The following is a 23666-nucleotide window of genomic DNA, read 5'->3' as shown; positions in this document are numbered from 1 at the left end:
GCTTCGTGCAAACAAAACTCGTTTGAGCAAAGTATAACATGGTTTAGAATATTAAGTGTAACAGATTATTTCGTCACAGTGACTATGTTGCATACAAAATTTAGTTCATATATAAAAATTAATAAATATTTTTATTTTCAAATTTTTAGTAGTGTAATTAACTAGTGGTAAATTGTTGGCATAATTTTTGGGTTTGACTAACAAAAACATTGTAAAATCAAATTTTAGAGAGTTTATAATTAGGGATTCGTAATATTTTTAAATAATAAATATTATTTTAATAATTTATTTACTACATATCGCGTGTCAAAAATAATTAGTTTAAGATATTTTTATCAAAGGGTGACGAAATAAGATAAAGGGAAACTTCACATGTTGACTCTCCTTTATTAGCTACCGTCTGAAAAGATGTTTTAGGTAGCATATTCAACAACATTTATTGAAAGAATAAACCTATTGATTTGCTAATTTTATATTTTTGCAGTTGATTTTACATGTGATGATTTGTTGCTTTTTTCTTCTTTTTTGTTTTTAATCTTTTACGAGGGTATTGATGCAATTAGTCTTAATTTTTTTCTAATTTTTTGAACAATCTAACGTCATCTTTAATGTACATTAACGGATTCTAACAATCTATTTATGCTACTAAAAAATTCATTAAATACAAAGTAAAATGAAAAAAAAAAAATTATAAAATTAATTTTTTAAATATTTTCCTTAACCTTTGGGAAAACACATGTAAATCTTATATATGGGAGTACGTACAACTAAAGTTGTAAATCTAAATTGGACACGAATAGGTTTCGGATCACAATTATTTTTCAAAGTCAAATGGAATCTAAATCCACTTTGATATTATTATCAAAAGTAAATATATTATGAAATCATCTTGCATATTTATATTCATAACACATATCAAATGGTTATATATTTACAATAAAAAACAATAATTTCAACATAAAAAATAATATATCTTTTTAAAAATTTATTTCACAATATTCACATGAAAAGGATATGATAAAAGTTTTTTTTTATTACCAATTTTCATGTTTTCATGATCAAGTTGCATACACAGTTACACCCATCCTGTATTTCCACATTATGTTTTAAAAAATACCGTATATCAGATACGATAATAAATAATAATGGTGTCCCGTTTTTCTGAATCAGTAACATTGTATGTATTGTATTCACTAACCAATAGTCCAATAGGGATGCATCAAACCCAACAACAGAAATAATCCCGAAAAAGGAGTACAACCCAAGAAAAGTTATATGAAAGACGAAAAGTTCGAAAACACTAAAAAAAAAAAAAAAAAAAACTATTACCACCACGGTGATACATCTAACTTCGACTTCAATTTTAAATCAACAATTTCAACAGCAGGATGAAAAAGTGCAGGGCAGACTAGGCTCCTCAGCCAGAGCCGTCTCGAATATTCACTTTCCACGATATCCACCATATTCTGTTCAACACAAACACCATCTTCCCTTGAAAACCAAGATCTATCGAACTCAGATTTCAGACACACAAGCAGCACGAGTAACTCCAGCGTTGGAGTAAGGAGGTGAGACAAAAAATGATGTCCGGTAGCACTTAAATTACAAACCAAATCTAAACTGTTTTACCACCATAATTCCATTCCTCCGAGGACTAATCCTTGTTGGAACATATTGAAGAGACGTTTAAGAATGGAAAATGCATTGGCTTGCACAATTTTCCAGAAGAACCAAATCTCATATTGGCAAACGATGTCTACACATCCACGAAATTTTTGTCAGCCGCTTGGCTCTTGCAAAAAATGTTTACAAGCAGTCTGTAATCAGAAATTGTTAATCCACCCCCTTTTATCGTCATAAGTCAGCAAACGCTGACGTGGGCTAAAATTCCCTTCCTCTGTATTGAAAATCCTGGGGTGGCAACACCAATGTGGGCTAAAATTCCCTTCCTCTATAAGGAAAATCCTGTTTTGGGTTTTGGGGTGGGGTGAAGATGAATCAAACGAACATGCAAGAAAGTAAGTCACCTTGACAGAGGAGGTTCAAAACTCAAAAGTGAATGACTAAATAAATGAGTCAATAAGAACAATACGAACAGTTCCACATAAATGGTTTTCCAATCTCAGTTTCATTAACTGTTTTAATCTGAATGGCACAAGAAACAATCAACTTTTGTTTTCTTCCTCCACTATAAAGAGCCAATAATACCAAGTACAACAAAAACCATTAAAACACACCAATAAGCTCCAATCGCTGCTTTTGATCATTAGAACAGTAATGATCAAAAGTAGAAGCACATACTGAAACATAGAATAACAGAACAGGAAACGAGAGAAACAATTATCTTACTGTCGGATATAATGGCCTGTACATTACGGGTCGGGGCTGTCCAATTATCATCTGCTGTCCATACTGCACACGAAGAATTTACTTTAACTTGCATGTAGATGGAAAAAAGTGAATATCCAAGAGCAGAGCCATCCGGAATGGGGAAAAAAACCTGGGGTACACTTGGATGGTAATAGGGTTGTGGCATAGGTGCAGCCTGTGGATTAAAAATTACAGGTTGTGGCAGTGCAAAAGAAGGTCCAATCTGCAAAAGAAAATAATTAGCCACCCAAAAAGAAAAAGAAGAATAAGAAGCAAGTGTAGTTGCATCCTTGGTATTTCTTCTTTCTTATATTTTAATAGTACATCAATAACTGGTTCTTAGTGGATGAACACTTGCAATATACTAAAAAGGGCTGACGTCTTGTTAGATAAATAAATGCAGTATTCCAAATGCTACTAGCATCAATTAAGTGGGTCGTCTATGATTAAGCTTTCAGATGACTTAGTCATATAAGAGAAGCCCAGAGCTTGGTATAACTGGAACTAAAACCTATAAGCAACAGTTATATTCATACCCCAACACCTACAGGCATCCCAGGCATGTGTGGAACTGCAGTCATGTTAGCTGGATAGTAGAAGGAACTATCAACAACTGGAGAAGGTGATCTTAGAGTTGTTAGAGATGGAATGAAACTCTTTGCATTTGGATTTAATTTAAATTCCTGTAAAACAATTGAAGAGCAAGACAATTAGCAGAAGGATATATTAGGTGCAGCAGAAAAATGATATGATATGGTAATTATTAAGCATACTTGTCCTTCTTTGCATGTCATCCATTATTGGAGCCGTTTTAATTTATAACAAGGATAAGTGGCTAAATTAGAACTGCCATATAAAAAAAAAACTTTATCAAGCCACCATTCCCACCTTAGCGTGTGGATTCAATGTTGACTTCTCTGAAGAGAATGAACAGACAGATGAACTTGGTGACAATCCTCGGCCAACAGAAGTTGAAGTGGCACCTCCGCCACGATCAGAAGTGGATGATGCGGAACTACTAGGCCTGGCAAGATAAGTTGTGGCCCCTTGTGTTTTGGAAGGTAGAGTACCTTCCAGCGGCACACTAAAAGAGCTGGCCTTTTCCTGAACCTTAGTTGCTGCATGTGATGGATCATATGCAGTAGCATTTGGTGACAATCCAACCTTGTCAGAGTTTTCTATCTTTGTTCTCAAAAGCAAATGTGAATCTGTGAACGTGATACGGTTGATGTCAAATAAATGCAACAATAAACAAAATAGATAAGTTCTACAAAGTATGAACTGACAAATTACTCAAGTAAAAGAGCTGACGAGGCCCAATGAAATGAGAAAAATAGCAATCTATGAATGTACTTCGAAAAATTCCACAAAACCATCAGCTCATAAAATAATCCCAGAGGACTCTATCGAGATCTCGACATTTTGCAACAAAACTAATAAGATAGCAAAAGATTATGGAGTTGTTTCAAAGCTCTCAGCAATAAAATTAAAAAAGTAAAGACAACAGCCAAACATTCATTCTGCAAAGAATTCACCAAAGGTCAAACAAAGTTGAGCAGCCCCACCCCTTCTAACCCCTTCCCTCACCAGCAAAAAGTAATTAAAAAAAGAAGAAGCAAGTCATCCTGCATCATTATGGTACAGTGTCAAATGCTATCAGCAAAGAAAATGCTCACTTACCCTCGACTTTTGATACTTGACTTTGGTCGACTACCTGCAGGAAAAAAAGATTGTCATGCAGTAAAATTTTTAAGACAAGCCAACTTAACAGCAGTCAGAATGCACTCACCTTTAGCTTTTCTTTACTTTCCCCACCCCATCCAATATCCTGGTTATCATTAAGTCTACACGAAAAAATTCCAATTAGATTCTCACATAATTTTTAAAAATGAGAGCTAATATTTGACTTCAAAGACAAATAGCATCATCCCAGAATTCTTTTAGTTATTGACAGAGTAGTGTTTGTGATACTCTTTCCATCAGCATCGTAGTAACTGAAAGAAAGAGAAAACACTAGATATCAGACAATTTTAACCAACCTGCCGGCGTCAGTGATGGAGGAATCTTTGGGAAGCTGTTCAGAATGATCATCAGAATTTGAATGATAAGCATCCCTACTGCTAGATCTCAGAGAAGATTGGTCTTCTCCCTACACCAGGAAAAACAGAATGTAACAGAAATAAATAGATTTATCAACAAGGCCCAGAAATAAAACAAACAAGGTTAACAGACACTGGCATAGAGGAGAATACAAAAGATTGAGATAACGCCATTAAATTTTATTCAAGTCAAAATTTTAAACTGGATTTCCCTTCATTTTTCAGTGATGAATTGGTAACCAAAACTATGCTCCATCAACCATTTGAAGGCATAGGTACCGAAAGAAGAAAAAGGAAACTGAAACTAATATAATCAGTAAACCAGCTGAAGCAGGAAAACAATCCAGAACTTTTATTAAATAAAGTAAAATACTAGAATGAAGATAAAGAAATATTATAGGAGAGACAAGAAATATCATTGATGATGATCTTGACAACACTTGAGGTCCACAACTGGTTCTCCCAGTACTCACATTCATGAGAGGGATTTCAGCGGCAGAATCAGAGACATGCCCAAAGGTTTCATCAATTTTCGAATCCGATAATATGTCCTCAATCTCATCATATCCGCAGTCGACAACTCCCCTATAGACTGATGAGAATCTGGTTTCTTCATCAATTTCAATATTTCCATCAGGTTGAACACCCCTTTCCTACAAAAATAACATTATGGTATTGAATTATATAGCAGCAGACAAAGTGTGAAACAGTCCAAAGACAAAAACCAGCCTATTTTTAGTCTAACCTCTGCCACATGAAGATCAAGTGTTTCCTCGCCCTCGATTTCTCTAGCTATTCGTATAGCTTCTCTTTCCCGTTCTCTCATTTGAGGACCTTTCTCAAGCTTTGTTGTGTAAATTTCCTCATTGAAGGTGCTCTTTACTCCAAACAGACTTTCATTTGCTTCAAACTGATCCCAGCCCCTGATACTCAGATAATAATACTCAGTCAAAACAACGATAAGCAATAAGTTATATGATGACTCCCATTGAAGCTTTGGCCTGACATAACTATCGATTCTTCTACAAATTAAATGACAATCATAAACTTATAATAGGTTTATTGATTCAATTAATATATGGTCACATCTTAAACAATCACTAACGCATTCATATCAAACAATATTTACAGTCAGAGAGATATATTTCAAGTACTTTAATAACGAACAATACATGTAAAGAAAGAACCATTATGTTCTTCCTTCAACATAGATAAAATGAGATTCCCAACCTATTCCAATGGTCATCAAATGTGTTTTCAAGTTCAGGAAAACTGGGATCGCTATCATCCGGGACCCATGGCTGCAATTCTTTTCCCATGTCAACATTCCGGGATTGTGATATGGAGGAATCTGTCAAAATTTCTCGCTTCTTTTCATGTTGCATCTCTTTAGTTAAACCATCCCTGGTAACAGGAACACCCTGTTTCAGTTCAATAACAAAGTTAGTCTATCAGCTAAACTTTCAAACTACAAAATGGTCATTTAAGCATAAACTGTTAGCTTCGTAATCTCAAGCATCATCATAGGGAATATTGCTACAAAAACACCTCCTGGAAAATTGAAACTATAAAGTCTTTTCAATTAATTGCATGTGCACATGTCAACAGCTATTCTAATCTGGCATCACAAAATATTTTACAAGTGTATATGAGAAACATGGCATAGCAAAACCTTTGCTGTTAGTTGCACAAAATCCTTAGCATGTATGATCAAAGTCCTAGAAGGGGGCCTGCTTGGAGAATCTGAAATATTTTTCTGCCCAGAAGAACCATCATTGATTAAGTGAGCCATTTTGAGAACAATTCCTGCACAACAAACATGGCCACTCTTCAAAGAAACACTAAATTCTATTTGCAAAAGCATGGTCTTGAGTAAAGCGTTAGCACCCAAAGATAATATAGTTGTAAACTTCGTGAATTTACTTTTTTATATACCTAGATCCTCGGCATTTGTTGCATGAAATATTCCCGAAAATACAGATCCATCCTGCACCTGGACTTCCACTCGATGTCCAATGAGGCATGTCGTTAAATATACTAGTCGATCACGTGACGGCATTTCAAGCCCACCTCCTTTACCTGACATTACTAGCATTAGGAAAAAGTAATATTGCATTCCCAAAAACCGACAATCCATAGACGCTTACCGAAATCTATCCTGCCATAATTTGTTGTTCCAGTATTGAATTTACTATCGAACCTTGTGGCAGTGCCCTTGTCAGTTCTACGACGGCTGTATCCATTAGAGGAAGACCCGGTCTGCATAACTTGTTGCATATTCATCTTTCACAGATAAACTCAAGTATATCCAGAAAATAAGCCCAGGTTCAGATAACAAACTGCAAAAGGCGACAAATAAATAAAACGTTTTTTTGCACAAGGTATCAATACAGCTTAATCACAAAGATAGTGCAACAAATTAAAGGGATAATGTAATCCAAAGATCTGTAGAACTCTATGTTACAATTTATCAAATTAACTCTTAGCAACCACACCTGAACCCATGGATAGTTGTAGACAAATTGCAAATATTTGAAAATTCCTTCCTATACATGTGACTTCTGGAGTTTTTATTACACTGTATAAATCAAATCATACTAATTTGGAAACATCGAATTCCTATGAATTTTAGGAAGCTTCAACCTTCAATAGGACGACCAAAAAAGCGGGAAAACCCCCATGAGAAGAAGCCACCAGCATGCATAATAAAAAAAAATTCATCGCTGATAAGTACAATAAACACCCACATCATATCAATTTACTCCTGCAATTGTTATAACCCTTAGTAGAACTCACCCTCAAAAGCTAGCTATTGATTGGAAGGTGCCCAAGAGGTTATAAATCGACAAGGCAATATTTTTAAAAGTGATGTGGACGAACCATAACACGTTACAATTCATCCCCTTTCAGAACCGACGTTCACGGCAGTGGTGACTTCGCGGACCCCACATGCATGCGGGTAGCAGCACTCCCCGGTGACTCCACGGACCCCACAGGTATGCGAGTAATATCACTCCCCTACCCACCAGAATGAGGGTCATCCCCAGGAAACGAAAGCTCTGATATCAATGTTACAATGTAGAATTCACCCTCATAAGCTAGCTATCAGGGGAGGGTGACCAAGAGGTTATGATCCCACGAGACACAGGTTACAGAAATTCAATGGTTCAACATCACAACCACCAAATCTATTTTTTTAGAAAAAAACCAGAATAATACAGTCTCCCAGCACCTGTAGTTTCAAGCAACGAGTAATCAAAGCAAAGCAAACAAACAATGACATACACAACACAAACAACTCAATTTCACGATAGATTTCCATTTTACAAGGGAGTAAAATTGCGACAAAACCCTACAATTTTTCTTCATTCACAGACGTCACCGGTTTCGCTTAAAACAACGTAAATATAAATGAATTAAAACTATCCTTAACTAAAACCTCGAAAAACCCTCTCCCGTCAATCGAAAACCCTATGATCCAACACAAAAATCAAGCGCACAACACCTCATAGAGGTTGAAACATCTGCTTACGACGAGTGTGGAGAGAGGAAACCGCCCGATCTGCAGCAAATAAAGAAATAGAAATCGGAATTGAGCGTGATGAATCGGAATCTGCAATAATTTTGAGGAGATTTGTAAGGCTCGGTTCCCCCGACGTAAACGATGCAAGACACGGAGTGATGTATTTAGGAATTGGGTTTGAAATCTTTGTTTTAAATTACGTACTCTTTTTTCTCTTCTTTTCTTTTTAAAAAAAAAAAAAAAAACTTTTTCAGTAACAATCTACTGCTGTTGTAACTTGTAAACTACGAATCATAATGGGAAGATGGAGAATTTGTAAAACTAATAAACTTCATTTTAAAAAATATTTATTCACATCGATCTGTAACAATATATTTTAATACAATTAAAAAATAAATTTTAAGGTTACAAAATTTTAAAATGATAAATTTTATTTAAAATTTCAAATTAAATCAAAACAAATAATAATTTCAAAATATATATTAATTTCATGTAATTTTTACCATGCCAAAAAATTTATATTTTACAAACAACACATGCTCTATATGCTAGTTAATATAAAGGTATACATCAAGAGTAGGTCTTTTGTGAGACGGTCTCACGAATCTTTATATGTGAGACATGTCAACCCTACCGATATTCACAATAAAAAGTAATACTTTTTACATAAAAATTAATATTTTTTTAATTAATTACCCAAATAAGAGATCCGTCTCACAAAATACGATCCGTATTACCGTCTCATACAAGTTTTGTCTTACACCAATTAATTGGTTGGCTCGTCTTACGAATAAAGATTCATGAGATCGTCTCATATGAGACCTACTCTAGAGTAGGTCTCTTGTGAGATGGTCTCACGAATCTTTATCTGTGAGACGGGTCAATCCTACCGATATTCAGAATAAAAAGTAATACTTTTAGCATAAAATGTAATATTTTTCATGGATGACCCAAATAAGAGATTCGTCTCACAAAATACAACTCGTGAGACCGTATCACATAAGTTTTTGTTCATACTCTATTGGTTTGTAGAGATGCTGATATTTTATAAATTCTTTATGAATTGGAAGCGTGTGTCGCGATGCGAAAGATGACGCATTAGTTGATTATATATTTTTGTTGTATCCGATGATTGACTAAAGTTCTACAAATTATTCGATATATCCATATATATCTGTCATATATCATACATCATTCACGAATTCATCTTACGAGCCAAATGGTCTCTAGAGTTGTAATGCCTGAAGTAAATATCACAAGTTGTTGATTTAGTAATATGATATTACTAAATAATTAACGATTTAAAAAAATGAAATATGATATATGTTGGTCATATGAAGTCCAAATGATATGAAATTTGGATATAACGTAGAAAACTCAAAGATATAGAAGTTTCATGTTTTGAGTTTTGAAAATTTTGAGTGTTTGACTGGTCCAAAAGGATATACCAGTATTAAAATGTTAAATATTATATATTATATTATATTAGTTTATTTTATTAATATAATATAATATAATATTAAAAAAAATTAAAATTGGATAAATTTGAGCTTTCTGCAAGCAGGAAAACGACTTCTTTCATTTGTCTAGCATCAGAGACAATCCAATGTTCGTGAGTTTCAACGTTTGGGCAGAAGACATTTTTCACTGTGAGAAAATCAAGAGAAGACGAGGAAATAACATTTTGAGTTTCTTTTCGATCGTGCGACTTATCGGTTTATTCAATCGACGAACCGACTTCATTTTTGGGATCGTTGACACAAGGTCTTCGATTTGAGGTATAAATTTTGTAGTTTTGGTGATGTTTGAAATTCGTCGATTTCTGGAATAAATCCGATATATTGTTAAATCATACTGAAATTGAATATTGTTGAATAGTGTATGATTTTAACGAAGTAAAGAAGATTATAGTGGTGTTATTTTGAATTATTCCTAATTTGTTTTAATTAGGGATTTATAATCGTTGGACTGAGATTGGAAAGTTGTTTGTCAGTTGTTATTAATTCTGATTATATATTCGGAGTCTACGAAATATAGGCTACACGTTGATATAAAGTTTTCGTAAATTGACGGATGTTGTAAAATAGCCTATTATTTGATGTTAATTAATTATGGTGTATTTGATTGTAGTATTGTGAATTAAAAACACCAGAATATTAAATTGTTGAACAATACGAATTTATAATCGAGTTTTATATTTTGTTGAATTAATTGTTGTTGGGCTATTTGATGTTATATATTGAGGCTGTTATAACTGTGTTGATACGGTGACAATGATCTGATATTGTCGTTGAATTATTTAGATACATCACAAGCCTCGGGATAAAAGAAATAGCCAGATTTTATATATACTCGATTATCAGGTACATGTTGACGTACGAGCATATGTTGTTATTGTTTAGTATTGATGAATACTATTGCGTTGAACGATGATAAATCACCGGATTTAGGTGATTTGATATTATATTTATTGTTGTTTATTATTGTTGATATTGTTGACTATCGTTGTTGGGAGACGTTTCGTTGATGTTGTCACGTTGATGTTGTTCGTTCAACGATATTGTTGACTATCGTTGTTGGGAGACGTTTCGTTGATGTTGTCACGTTGATGTTGTTCGTTCAACGATATTGCTGTCGCCGGAGTTGGGGTGCGACTTATCGTTGATGTTATTCGTTCGACGATATTGCTGTCGCCGGTGTTGGGGTGCTACGTATCGTCGATGTTGTTGTTCGTTCGACGATATTGCTGTCGCCGGAGTTGGGGTGCGACGTATCATCGATGTTATTGTTGCATTGTGATGTTGTTGAGGTTGTTGATGGCTTGATTGTCCAGAGACAGTAAAGGGGGTATTTATGTTATCATTCCAGTTATATTTTATATTGTTGATAATATAACTGTTATGTATTTTAATGATGATTGTTGTGTATACTCACCATTTGAGGGCTGTTTCTGTTGGGCAGGTTACAGGACTATGCGTGAAACAGGATAGTGCTGAAGGACTAGGTGTGTCTAGTCAAACAGTCATGTAGTTAATAGTAAATAGAGACAATATGGTTCATTGTCTTATTTGAGTTGTATGCGTGTATTTATTAAACTGTTTCTGCTACACTGACGTAGATAGTGTGGTGATGGCATTATTTTGTCGTATATGCATTATATTATTACGTCGTCGAAAAGAAAATTTTTATGCATATTACGTCACATGTTGTATGATTACGTGGCGAGGTTTGGGGCGCCACAAGAGTGATAGTGTGAGGATTAAGAAAACATACTTATTTGGACAACATAATCCACTTATACATATTTGTTCACAAAATTTTTATGAAATTATCCCACAGGTCAACTTTGTGAGACAGATATCCGAATATTATTTTTATGTCAAAATTAATTTGTCAAGGCAAAAAAATCATTTTTTGGTTATGTTTTGAATAAATAATATGTAATTTATGCTGATCTGAATTTAAATTATTATTTTTTATGCTAAAAATATATTGTGTAATATATACTCATTTGAGTTAAAAATTATTTTTTATGTCAAAACTATAAATTTCATCGTATACATTGATTGTATCGACTCGTCTTACGAATATAGATATATATATAAGACTTGTTATAAATTTATCTACTCATCGTGTACTCACGTTATACAAATAATGTATATAAAATATATGTAGAATCTGTGGGTACGTTAAATACAAAAAAAAATTGTATTATCAATAAATATCTAAATCATATTTATATTATATTAAAAATTAAATGGTTATTGGTTAGATGTTAGAACTGTTTACTCCTGACTCAAGAGGTGGCGGGAAACTATGAAAACTAAACTCCATTGCAGTGTGGGTGGTGTTAGTTTTCACGTATGTTTGTGGCTTTCAGCTCAAAGGACTGGGCCCAGGCCGTGTTAACTATCACTCGATTCGCCTCATTAAGGCCCAAGATAAACTTTGGGCTAATTTTGATCCAATAAATTTTTGTAAATATATCACGTACTAATCATGCAAAGTCAGTCCAAATAACAATTACCGCCCATGCCAGTTGTCACATAGAAAAAGCACTGGCCTTCATATTTTGTCAATATTTTAAATTAAATAGTTTTCATTCATGGAACCTCGAATAAGTTGAAGAATGATAAACCTATCATTCTCTAATTTATATATATATATATATATATATATATAATCCTACAAGCCCAACAAAAAAATGGAAGAGAAATAGGAATAAATCTAGCAAAAATGTCAAGAACATTGTGTACTAAATAAAACAAGCCTTAATTCTCGAGATTGTCATTTGGTCAAAAACCAAATGGTAGTGCCAATTATTAAAAGCAATTCCCCCTAGGCATGGTTCCTAATTTATGGGACTCCATACAAAAATTAATTTTATAAATGCTCGTCTGCCACACTTTATTATGTTTTCTTGTCCATTGGCATTACTATCCACTATTAACTATTCGATACGATAGTTCACGCGTTCTATGAATCTATAACATAATTTATATCGTGTGAGATGAGAGAGGTACCAAAAGGCTTTTTATTTTCTATTCTAAATCCTCTTTTTAAAAAAATAAATATTTTTTAGTCATTATATATTCAAAATCGAGTTAAAAAAAATTTTCAAACAAGTGAAAAATATTACCTGTTAAAAAATTATATGCATAGTTATTTTAAATTGCCAAATCCAAACAAAACATATAGTTGCGGAATTGCTGGCTGGCCATGTGGTTTCAACAATAAAACAAAATATTTAAATGGAACTAATTATTTCACCACCATTGTAGCATATGCTAATGTGATACGAGTTCATGGTGAAGTTATTTTCTATTATATATATAATGACTATGAGTTATTCTGATATTGAATTATATTTGGGATTTTCTCCCATAAACGACTGCTTCTAGGGCATATTCCTTTACGAACTTTCTCATACGCTGTTATTCATAGAATATCTCATCGTTGGAAGTTGATTTTTTTTCGTCTCCCTCAACATTTGAACACGTGATATCAAGACTTTAAGCACCTAATTATAAGAGTGTTGGTATCGATTTAGATACAGAGGTTCTGGATTTGACAGTTGATGGAAGCAAAAGAAATTACTTTACATGAGTGATATTCTATGAGTGATGGCGCATAAGAAAACCCGCCAGGGAAAACGTCCCAGAGAGAGCCAAAAATCGAGATAACACATGATCGTTTAAAAAGATGCTTTTTTTTTTTAACGATCATGATCAATTCGGCAATTCCTATCTTGGGATTTATGGGGTCTTCTCTCGTAAACGAACTCCCTATGAAATTCTCTCTTATGACTTTCTCATACGCTGTCACTCATAGAATATTTCACCATTGAGAAATGGTTTCTTTTGTTTCCCAAACACTCGAATTCATGATTTCTAGACTTAAAATACCTAGATTCATAGAATGCATGTATAGAAAGATTTTAGAGGGAGCCCAAAATCGAAATAATCCATTATAGTTACAACATACATAAAAGTAATCAAATCTTGATAATATTAAAATATTGCAGAGATTTTGCTTCGAAACTATAAAAATTATATTATAAATCATAATTTAAGTCAATAGCTCGAAATTTTTTTCCTACAGAATTGTGTATTTTTCTTTTAACAGTTGAATCTTCAATTCGAAACTTACACAAAATTTCAGGGTAGAATAACTATTTATAATTGATCAATGATCACTTCAAACATGTCACTTAAACGGTGAGAACCTAATTAATCTACTATTTTTATACTTTAATGTCAAGTCTCGAAAATTTCAAAGTTGTACAACTAAGTACTTATTACTGCTACATCAATGCCAATAATAAATAGGATCCTTCAAAATCTAGCTTTTTATTGTTGTTTTTAACGGATATCATTTACAAGAGAATTCGATGTAAATTATAATATGAAATATGTACAAAAATTTGGATACCAAGTTTTACATTTTTTGAAAGTACTCGAAAATTAAATGTTTTTTTTTTGGAAAAAAAAGTATCTACAATGTCTAGTTTGTTTGCATTTTGATTGATATAATTATATCTAATAGCAGCAAAATATGTGCTCACATTATAATGAAATATATTCTATTTTTAATTTACAAAAAGAATATTTAAAAATATATATATTTTTTAAATAAGTCTGAATTTACTCGTTAACCAACATGCTCCTGGTGCGGGAGGAAAAGTCAAATCTAAAACACAATTGATAGTATGCAACAAGAATTAATCAATTCGAGTTATTATTTTGTTATATATTAATTTGTGTCAGAATACAGTATACATACAGTTGGCCATTAAATAATTTATTCCTCCCACATCACACTGGTTTTTTTCTTTCTTTATTTTTTTTATAAAAAAAATAGAGATCATATTTTTGCTGGTGAATTGAATTCAATTCCATTCAATTAAAATGGAATGAATTGTCACGTGAATATAATATGATAGAATGAACCTAAAACATGCATCATTCATGTGGCATTGAATTTGTAGATAAAGCATGCATTATTAGAAGAAACCACCTTTTTTTTTTACCTCTCATTCCTTAATGGCAACAACATGCTTTGCCTTGTGTTGGCTTAGAGACCATATTGGGTGGCTCAAACACACCCTATAACCTAAACCAATACAATTCCCCAATCTTCCTTCCTCCACAACTTTTTTTTTAAAAAAGTTTGGAGGTAATACTACAAAATCTCAATTAATTTTAAATAAATATATGTATATATATGTATGGAATATGTAACGAGATTCATATCGCTGCCAACTCTTTTTCCGTATTGATATCTCATGGATGGGCCCGCTACTCCTGGTCCATCTTTAGCCCAAATGGAAGATGGGCCCATGTATTCTCCTGTAATTACCATGTTTGAGTGTTTAGTTGATTCATTCAATATATTATTTTTCAGCAACACCCTTAACTGCTCCCCTTTATATCACCAGTCTCTGACTTGAGCGTCGGAGGGGTTATGCCGGGACACCCTCCTGGCCCCCTTCTAACGGTCTTTTTCGTGATTTCATGCTCAGGACAAATTCGAAACATGCGTTTGAACTAGTTACACTTGCTGGAATCGGACCCTAAATTTCCCGTATATTAAAAAAAAAAAAAACCAAGTATGTGAGACCGTATAAATTGAATTTCGGTTGATACCAAATTGTTAAGAAAAATAAATGGACATTAATCAAATATTAAATAATTGGCGATTTGACTTTATATATTGTAGATAATATGTCCATAAATAATAACTTTAGGAAGGATTATTGTCAATTGGTGGAGTAATTTAAGCCAAAGGCAGCTCTCTCTGGCCTGCCTGCCTGCCTCGACACCCTGTTCTGCCACCTCTTCCTCTGCTTCGGAAACCCCACAAATCTTAACAGCTTCTCTTCGATCCACCATTTTTTTTTATCTTTCCCTACATCGAAAAACCACTTGTTGTTGTTGTGTGTCTTGTGAGTTGTGCGTGAGAGAGGAGAGGAGAGGAGAGGAGAGGGGAGGAGAGGGGAGCAGAGGCGAGAATCCGCGAGAAAGATTGTTCTTGTTTCTCACTCTTTCCACCCTGTGATCTGTAGTTCGTGAAGAGGAAATATAATAATTTATTACTCTTTATTGTGAAGGAAGGGCCATGTTATTGATTTGATTGAAATTTGAAGCCACCTCTCTCTGAATCAGCGAGAAACACTGTCGAGAATACCACATGTACTTCCACCGTCAACGTCACCTCGGTGAATGTTGATTCCATCGTTGTTCATATGAAATATCATTTCATAAACGAACAGTTTCGTGTTTACCTTTCTTTGGCCCTCAGTTTCTGCGATTTTCTCGGCAATGGAGATGCGTGGATCACTCCCTTTTAATATTATATCTCCTCAGAATGTCATCCCTCTTTCTCTGTTGATATGGACTTAAAACTTTTTTCGTTTATTGCACGTGGCTTGTATATTTCTTCTCACAACTTTCAATAGAATTCGATTTTACGCGTGACACTTTCGGTGTAATCATTTCGCATCTTCCAGATTTTCAGTGACATATTGATTGTAGATTGAGGTCTGTGGAACGAACATGTTGACTTGTATAGCTTGCTCGAAGCAGTTAAATACTGGATCTCTACGCGAGCTCCCGGAGGATGCAGAAACCGCTGCTACTCCCTCCACTAAACAGGCCATCAAAGTCCTTACAGCCCAAGTAAACACCATTTTCTCTTCTGAATTCATCATTCGTTCATTGCAATTACGAAGTAATAGTTGCCCAAAAGGGGCATATTCATTAATTTAAGATATTGGAGTTTCGTTATCTTCAATTCTTGTGTTCTAGATCAAGGACATGGCCGTGAAGGCGTCAGGTGTGTACAAGAGCTGCAAGCCATGTTCCGGCTCTTTTAAGAACGATCAGAGCAAGAGCCGAGCCTATGTAGACTCGGAGGCTGGCTCCATGTCCGAGAGATATTACGGTTCTTACAGAAGAGCTTGCAGCTCAAACTCCACGCCTAGGTCCTGGGGAAAAGAAATGGAAGCAAAATTGAAGGCCCTTTCAAGCGGCTCGTGCACCCCTGCTTCTGTGAGTGGGAGAACCGAGACAGTAGTGTTCATGGAGGAAGATGAACCGAAAGAGTGGGTTGCACAGGTGGAGCCGGGGGTGTTAATTACATTTGTTTCACTGCCTCAGGGTGGAAATGATCTCAAAAGGATTCGATTCAGGTACAGTTACTGTTACAAGCCGTACATGCCTCTAACAAAAAAAAATTAAATTCGACGAATAATTTTTCTAAAAATTTAAGTTTTTTATTTACAAGATTCACTCTGTCGTCTCTCTTGCCTAATTAAATCTGAAGTTTTCGGTTCATATCTTCATAATTTTTTGGTCCTTCCTTGAGTTTGATGGGTTTTTAAATAAAATTTAACATATTTGATTTGACCAACCAATGTGCTTTAGAGACCAATAATGTACTACCAAACATTGCCAGAGGTAAATACCCATTTGAGCTGAAAGTTTTAAATTGTCTGCGAGGTGACATTCATGATGCTCTTATTTTTTTTTGTTTATTTTGGGGGTTTGTGCTTTGAATCATACAATGGCGTGGTCGTATTGAATGGGGCATGTGGAATCCAATTATTTAAACCTCCAAATCAAGTGGTGACAAAGGGTGGTCTTCACTGGCTCATAAAATTTGCTTCATCTTAGTCACTCACTCTCCACACGAAACAAAAATCTTTAAAGAGCTAGCTACTCTATTGCACTATCGTAGATTTTAAATATATACATATTTGATTTGTCAACCGTGAATTTTGGGGATCCTAGATGACCCCATTCTTGTCCTTTTAACAATTTGTGTATGTATTTACCGAGTTTAGCTGCAACAAGTTTTCATGAAGGAATATTGATCATTTTTCACAGCTTGGGTGAAGTGACATAAACTCTTTCACTTTGAGAGGTGTGAGCTCGAACCTACATAAGAGCCAAAACAAGTCCCCCACCTCACCCCACCCCAAGTCGTAATCAGACTTTTTTTTAATAAAAAAATACCTTAAGATTTAGGAAAGAAAATTAGAGTTTTCAGTTGAAGTGGTTAGAAATTGATTGGGTATATTTCATCCTACCCATGTGGTCATTGTCCCATGATAAGATGGATGACCAAAATTTGCCCATGCATATATATGACTTACTTTTTTTTTTGAAATTGTATGTGTGGTAAGATTTTACCCGTTGAAATGAAGTGAAGGTAGTGCTCACATAGGTAGAGGATCTCATTAACCAATTGATTGTCAGAAAAATTGATAGCATATAAATAAAACATTGAAAATGTTAGAACACTGTAGATAGGAAAGAAGATGGTAATATGTCGGTAGTCAATGGGCTCAATACCTTTTAAATTTATCATGAGATGAAAGGAGAACGGGTGGTCACTGAAGTTGTGATGGACCTTGTTCCTACATTTCTTTGGGGTACATCTGTTGCTGAATTACATGCAATTTATTGAATTACCAAGTGACACATCATGTTAAAAATTCAAGCGTCCATATTGATAGTATCAGTGAACGGTTGTTGCATTGCCTGAATGAAATATGAGTAGAATCTAACAAAAAAGTATCCTATTAGGTTGGAGAATCTGTTGAAGTTATGTATCAATCCAAAATTACTTGTGAAAACGTGCGAGTTTGGAATACACTCTTTTACTTGGCATGTTAAAATTTTAGACCAAGCACATATTTGACACGAAATTGGCATCCAGTAGTTGTGTGATTTAGGACCTATTATCCTGAAAGGAACAACATATGAGCTCCCTTTTTTGAAATCCCATGTACAATTTTGCTCAAATACTTCATCATATTACTTCTTCTTTATTGTTTTTATAGTCGAGAGGTTTTTAATAAATGGCAAGCTCAACAATGGTGGGCGGAGAACTACGACAAAGTTATGGAATTATATAATGTCCGGATGTTCAATCGTCAAGGGATACCCGTGCCAACTCTACCACAATCTGAAGACGAGGTGAGTGAGTGTGACTGTGGTCGTATAGGAAATTTTTGTTCTTGTAGAATGCAGTGTGGAAATAGTCTCTTTCTATGGGCTTCGACAAAATAATTGAACTAAGATTCTTATTTTTCTAATCAGAACTCGAAAATTGAATCTGCTGAGAATAGCCCAGTTACACCTCCATTGAGCAAAGAGCGACTACCCCGCAACTTGCATCGCCCGACGGGGGTGGGCTACTCGTCATCAGACTCACTTGAATGCCATCTGATGCATTGTGAACAAGGCCATGATTCCAACATGCTTAATTCGACACCTAAACTCTCGAGCATCAGTGCTGTAAAAACCGAGACATCGTCAGTAGATGCTTCCGCAAGGTCAAGTTATAATTCGAGGGAGGTGGACCACTCTGGAGAGCTTTCATTGAGCAATGCCAGTGATTTAGAGACCGAGTGGGTCGAGCAGGACGAGCCTGGAGTATATATTACCATCCGGGCTTCGCCAGATGGTACTCGCGAGCTTAAAAGAGTGCGGTTTTGGTGAGCCGTTCTACCTTTGTACACGTTCTTGCTTTTATCTTGTGTTCTAGACAGATTATTAAGATCTTACAAATTCAATGCAGCCGAGAAAGGTTTGGAGAAATGCAAGCAAGGTTGTGGTGGGAAGAGAACAGAGCGAGGATTCAACAGCAGTACCTGTGAATGAGCTAGCGAGGTTATCAGTAATAGCCAATAATTTTCTTGAATGTAGTTTTCTTCAACCCCTGTCAGTTCATGTAGCTTGTCTCTGCTTGGAAAATATGTAGTTTTCTTCACCGTTTCTTTGTATTTTCCTCTTTTCTCTATACATTTTTGTGATGTTTTCTTGATCTGGCTGTGGTAAGAGGGGGCAGTAGGGGAATCAGAGATGTTTGATCCGATGAGAATGTGGATTTGTAGCTAGATGCTGTTTCTGGCAAATTTGCATCTTTTTTTTCCCTCTCCTTACATTATCCATCTAATACACCAAATTGTAGTACATTTTTAGACAACCCTTTCGTATTGTATTTGCCAACATGGACTGCCACGAACTTATATTGATGCAATCCGGGTGAAATGGGTGAGCCGGGTCGGATGCTCCACCGGATCAAATCAATAATTTATAGTGTTGTTTAGGAAAATGAGCAAAGTAGATGACTTCGATCGTGACCTGCACACAATGAAAGGAACTCGTGAATGGACGCCGGAGGTGTGTCCGGCGTGGCCACTCCGATGCTTAAGTCAGCAGGTTGAAGATGAGAGAAAATGGCGATATATGTGCGAATATATGTGAGTGCCAATGCTCAGGATTTTTCCCTCCTCTTTAAATGAGAAACATACATGCTATTTATAGGAGGAAATATCATGATTACTTCGACTTGCGTGTACACCTACAACTCATAGCCTTTGATGTTGACTTCCTGTCAAGCCACCCTACCTCTGATAGCTTCTCTGACACGCCAAACCCCTGTAGTTCTGACAGATAAGACTGCCCATACCGATACACTCGAGTGTGGTGCGCTTCTCGAGGTAGCCCGAGTAGAAAGTTCCCGGGAGCTTGCATGAGAGCCCGAGCATCTGGTTGCCCGGGGTGAGTAGAGCCCAGGTATCTCCCTGTCCGGCTGCTGAAGAAGATGACCTCGATTATAGTGCATAGACACTGTTCGGGTCTTGTCATAGGCACTGATTATTATGCTAATGATGCATGGTGACTCATACTGGTCGGATAACCTGAACGCGGGCGAAAGTTCCCCGGTCGGGCTGGAGTACCCTGGTCGGGCTGGAGAACCCTGGTCACCCTGGTCGGGCGGGAGAACCCTGGTCACCCTGGTCGGGCGGGAGAACCCTGGTCGGGCTGGAGAACCCTGGTCAAATTTTACCCATGCTCTACTCTTCCCAGCAATTTGGAATTTGACTCGTGTAATTTCTCTTTCCGCCCGAGTCCAAGAATGACCCGAGCTCTTTCCAGGGTATCATATATTACGTAAGCTTCGATTGTGGGATTTCAGAGATAAACGTTTACAGGAAATTGTTCAATTCAATATCATTTGCTATATCCAGGCACCTACACATGCTTCCCCCAAATTGTAGACAGTCAATGTAGGCACACAAGTCTGATCCATGTATTATTAATTTAATTAATAAAAATAGAATAAAATAAATTTATTTTGACTAATGTGTCACAAAAACCAAAACCGCAAAATCAATCGAATTTAAATTTTTTTGTGGTTCTACATGCACGTTATCAGAAATTTAAGGCCGTGTTTCGATCGAAAAAATACCAATTTTTTTCTATCATCTATCTAAATCCAATTTAAAATTGATGGGATTGATGGATTTGACTTCAAAAAATCAGGGATTCATAAATTTTATTAATGTATATATCACAATTTGGATTTGAGACGGTGTTTGAGGTGATGATTTCATATTGAGATGTATTTATCAATAATTTACCAAATGAACCCGCTTGATTTCTCTCTTGAAACAAAAAACTTAGTAATATTTTGAAACAGTAACTTGAGAAATCAGCAAGCGACTGGGGCTTCCTGTTTCGTTCTGATGTTAGCACTGTTTTATGAATGTTTTGCTCTCCCTTTTATATATTTCTTGATTGATTAAGGAGCAGCATTATTTCGCGTCGTGTTTGCTTTGTGATTCCTGCCAATTGTTTGAGGTGATTTTAAACTCAGCCTCGGGATTAACAAAAGTTGTCTCCTTTATATGTTGTTCTTTACTCTTTTGTACACTCTGTTCTCTACAAATGGCGAGGCAATCGGGAAATAGAAGATAAGATGCCTTGTGATTCTCCGGAGTGGCTTATCCCGTTCTGTCACTATCTTCTTAGTCAGTCATAAGGTCGAGATGGTTGAGCTTATGCCTACACCTGAATTAGCATCTCTTAAATAACTATGTTCAGTTGATCATTTTGTGATCTCGTATATTTTTCTTTTGAATAACCTTGGATCTTGGTCTTTCAGATTTGGACTCATCCATCGTGCTTTTTACAGTGACCATTCCTTTATACATGCATAAAGAGATTGATGGTGCTGATGTGCCTGAGAATTAAAGGTAAGGAACCTGGTTGCAGTTGTATTGTGCGCACTTTAAGATGCATACACACAGCAGTTGTGGCTGATTCAACCTAGGGATTGGCAAAAGCTGCCACTTTCCTGTGAATGTTTCTTGATTCTTATGTCCCCAGGCTGAAGTATTCTTTCTCTGTCTTTTCTTCGTGTTTGTGTGTGTACTACAGTCCCGCTTGGATGATTCGAGTGTAGAAGTTGGTTTGGTTGCATTAATTCATATCCATTTAGAAATTCTACTCTAATTTAAAAAAAAAAAATCAATTTTTTCCCCAAAACATGAAATTCCTTTTGTTTTCAAGGGAAAAAGAGTACTTGGAAAATACCAACGTTATAAAGTATATTCTAAAACTAATTATTATTTCTTTATCCAAATAGTCCCTTAGTCAAAGAAATACAGCTTAATGCATTTTGAAGGGCAAAACCCACTTTGCTAGGGAAAAGAAACTACGCATCAACTTTTTTCCTTCTATAAATTTAAATCCGACCCGATCTTGCTTGTTACAGTAGATTTGGTCCACCAGAGTAATACATTGAGTATTAAAGTTTTAATGTAATGTCAATTTTGATGTGCTTTAACCCTTTTGCTCACTTTGCCTTTTTTCAACAGTAAAAAAATTCGGAAGATGAAAAGCATGTAAATCAGCATAGTGGTGTACCATGTTAACTCAAAATCTTAATCAATTCATCAGTCCAAATCTTCTGCGACTGTAACATTCATATAGATTATATCAAATTTAATGAGTTGTAACTTGTTTTAACTTCTCGTCAATAAATATACGTGATAAATCTTTATCAGTGATATACATATTGTTATTGAAAACATTACATAAGATTTTTCTCAATAGTTTTGTCGTGATTTTTCCACGTCGAATGAACATTGGAGGTTCACGTCTTCATCATTCGTTCATATCGGTTTCTCATTTGAGGGATATCTGTACCTACCCCCATATATACGTACACACGTTGATATATATATGGCCATATGAATGAATGTATTGGATGTAGTTGGGCAAATTGGCCTTTTAGAGACCCTCATGGTTTCAATCATTTTGAAAGGAATGTATACCTATCTATACTTCTCAATTTTGATCTTCTCTCGATTAGCTATCGTATAAGGGATGCAATCCATCTAGCCGATGAACATACTCAATTCTCTCATCTTTCCTATAGAAAAAAAGTTATATGAATGAGTTTTTATTTTTCTAAATAACAGTAGTTTATATTTACTCAACAAAAACATATATTAGGATTGTAAATTCTTTTCTCGGAAAATTGTAGATTTAATATGTATGTTTGTCGTTTCTTTATGATTTCGATCCTTTATATTAACAAATTTTCGTCGTAGTCCGTTATTAATATTAGTTTTTTAAATTTTTTCTTTTTTTTTTTACGTGATTCTGACATGTGTAGTATCACATCAGCACTTTCGATAAAAATGACTAAAATTGCCGAAAATCCGAAGATGATGACTAAAACTGAAATATAATAACACAGATGATTAAAATCGGAAAAAACAAACATGCAAGACTAAAAAACACAATTTCCCCTATTTTTTTTTAAAAAAAATAAAAATAAAAATAAAAGTATGGCCTTACATTCATCATATCGATCGCATTATTTTCTTAGTGTAAACGGTCCTTCATTAAAGTGAAGTCAATAAGTTAGTTAATAATATCAGATCACAAAACATGAACCGAATCAAATCTTCGCTAAATTCTTTCCATTGAATACATTCACACACAAAATAGACCCCACGAGTACTGCAATCACACTCCACTTAGCTTAACACAATCCAGACCTCTAATTATAAATTACTATTCATTTTAAATTTTTTTCTTTATATATATATATATATATATAGCTAACATATATTTTGAGATAGTGAATATTCAATTTATTTTATTGTTTTTATTATTGGAAATAAAATTTTGTTGTGCATCAAATATGGACAAAAGACATAAAATAATAATCAGTTTTTATTATTTCTTTAGTAAGCCAGGATTTTTTTTTAATCAGATAAAGTTAAAAAAGGAGATAAATTTTAATATTTTTGTATTATCTAGTAAGCTTGAATGTTGATCAAATTCTTTATTGAATAAATATATATC

The 23666-nt window shown here is 34.8% G+C and overlaps 2 protein-coding genes across 11 annotated transcripts; one reads left to right on the top strand and one right to left on the bottom strand.

Annotated features, from left to right (window-relative positions):
- Nucleotides 1-1135: 1135 nt before the first annotated feature.
- LOC142556006 (polyadenylate-binding protein-interacting protein 4-like) lies at nucleotides 1136-8186 on the bottom strand. Of its 5 annotated transcripts, none has more exons than XM_075667208.1 (16): nucleotides 7975-8175; nucleotides 7350-7701; nucleotides 6617-6808; nucleotides 6405-6548; nucleotides 6142-6275; nucleotides 5700-5890; nucleotides 5215-5392; nucleotides 4943-5122; nucleotides 4410-4519; nucleotides 4160-4214; nucleotides 4051-4084; nucleotides 3259-3578; nucleotides 2907-3053; nucleotides 2501-2593; nucleotides 2350-2412; nucleotides 1136-1965 (listed from the first exon to the last, which is right to left on the bottom strand). In XM_075667208.1, exons 3-16 carry the CDS (start codon nucleotides 6750-6752, stop codon nucleotides 1936-1938), a joined length of 1815 nt encoding a protein of 604 aa, XP_075523323.1. In that variant the 5' UTR covers nucleotides 6753-6808; nucleotides 7350-7701; nucleotides 7975-8175; the 3' UTR covers nucleotides 1136-1935. The 5 variants fall into 5 exon arrangements, with proteins under 5 accessions (XP_075523323.1, XP_075523321.1, XP_075523320.1 ...); XM_075667206.1 differs by having other exon boundaries at nucleotides 8002-8175; XM_075667205.1 differs by lacking the exon at nucleotides 7350-7701 and having other exon boundaries at nucleotides 8002-8186.
- Nucleotides 8187-15241: 7055 nt separating this feature from the next.
- LOC142556005 (protein Brevis radix-like 2) lies at nucleotides 15242-21757 on the top strand. Of its 6 annotated transcripts, none has more exons than XM_075667204.1 (6): nucleotides 15242-16169; nucleotides 16299-16681; nucleotides 18338-18473; nucleotides 18597-18994; nucleotides 19078-19169; nucleotides 21481-21757. In XM_075667204.1, the coding sequence occupies exons 1-5, from the start codon at nucleotides 16047-16049 to the stop codon at nucleotides 19154-19156; spliced, it is 1119 nt and encodes a 372-aa protein (XP_075523319.1). In that variant the 5' UTR covers nucleotides 15242-16046; the 3' UTR covers nucleotides 19157-19169; nucleotides 21481-21757. The 6 variants fall into 6 exon arrangements, with proteins under 6 accessions (XP_075523319.1, XP_075523318.1, XP_075523317.1 ...); XM_075667203.1 differs by having other exon boundaries at nucleotides 21451-21757; XM_075667202.1 differs by having other exon boundaries at nucleotides 19078-19176.
- The last annotated feature ends 1909 nt before the right edge of the window (nucleotides 21758-23666 follow it).

The sequence above is a fragment of the Primulina tabacum genome, chromosome 9, assembly GCF_025594145.1.
Source record: "Primulina tabacum isolate GXHZ01 chromosome 9, ASM2559414v2, whole genome shotgun sequence".
In the NCBI taxonomy this organism is placed as follows: Eukaryota; Viridiplantae; Streptophyta; class Magnoliopsida; order Lamiales; family Gesneriaceae; genus Primulina; species Primulina tabacum.
Note: the sequence above shows the minus strand (reverse complement) of the source record. Positions and strands in the feature narration are given on the sequence as shown.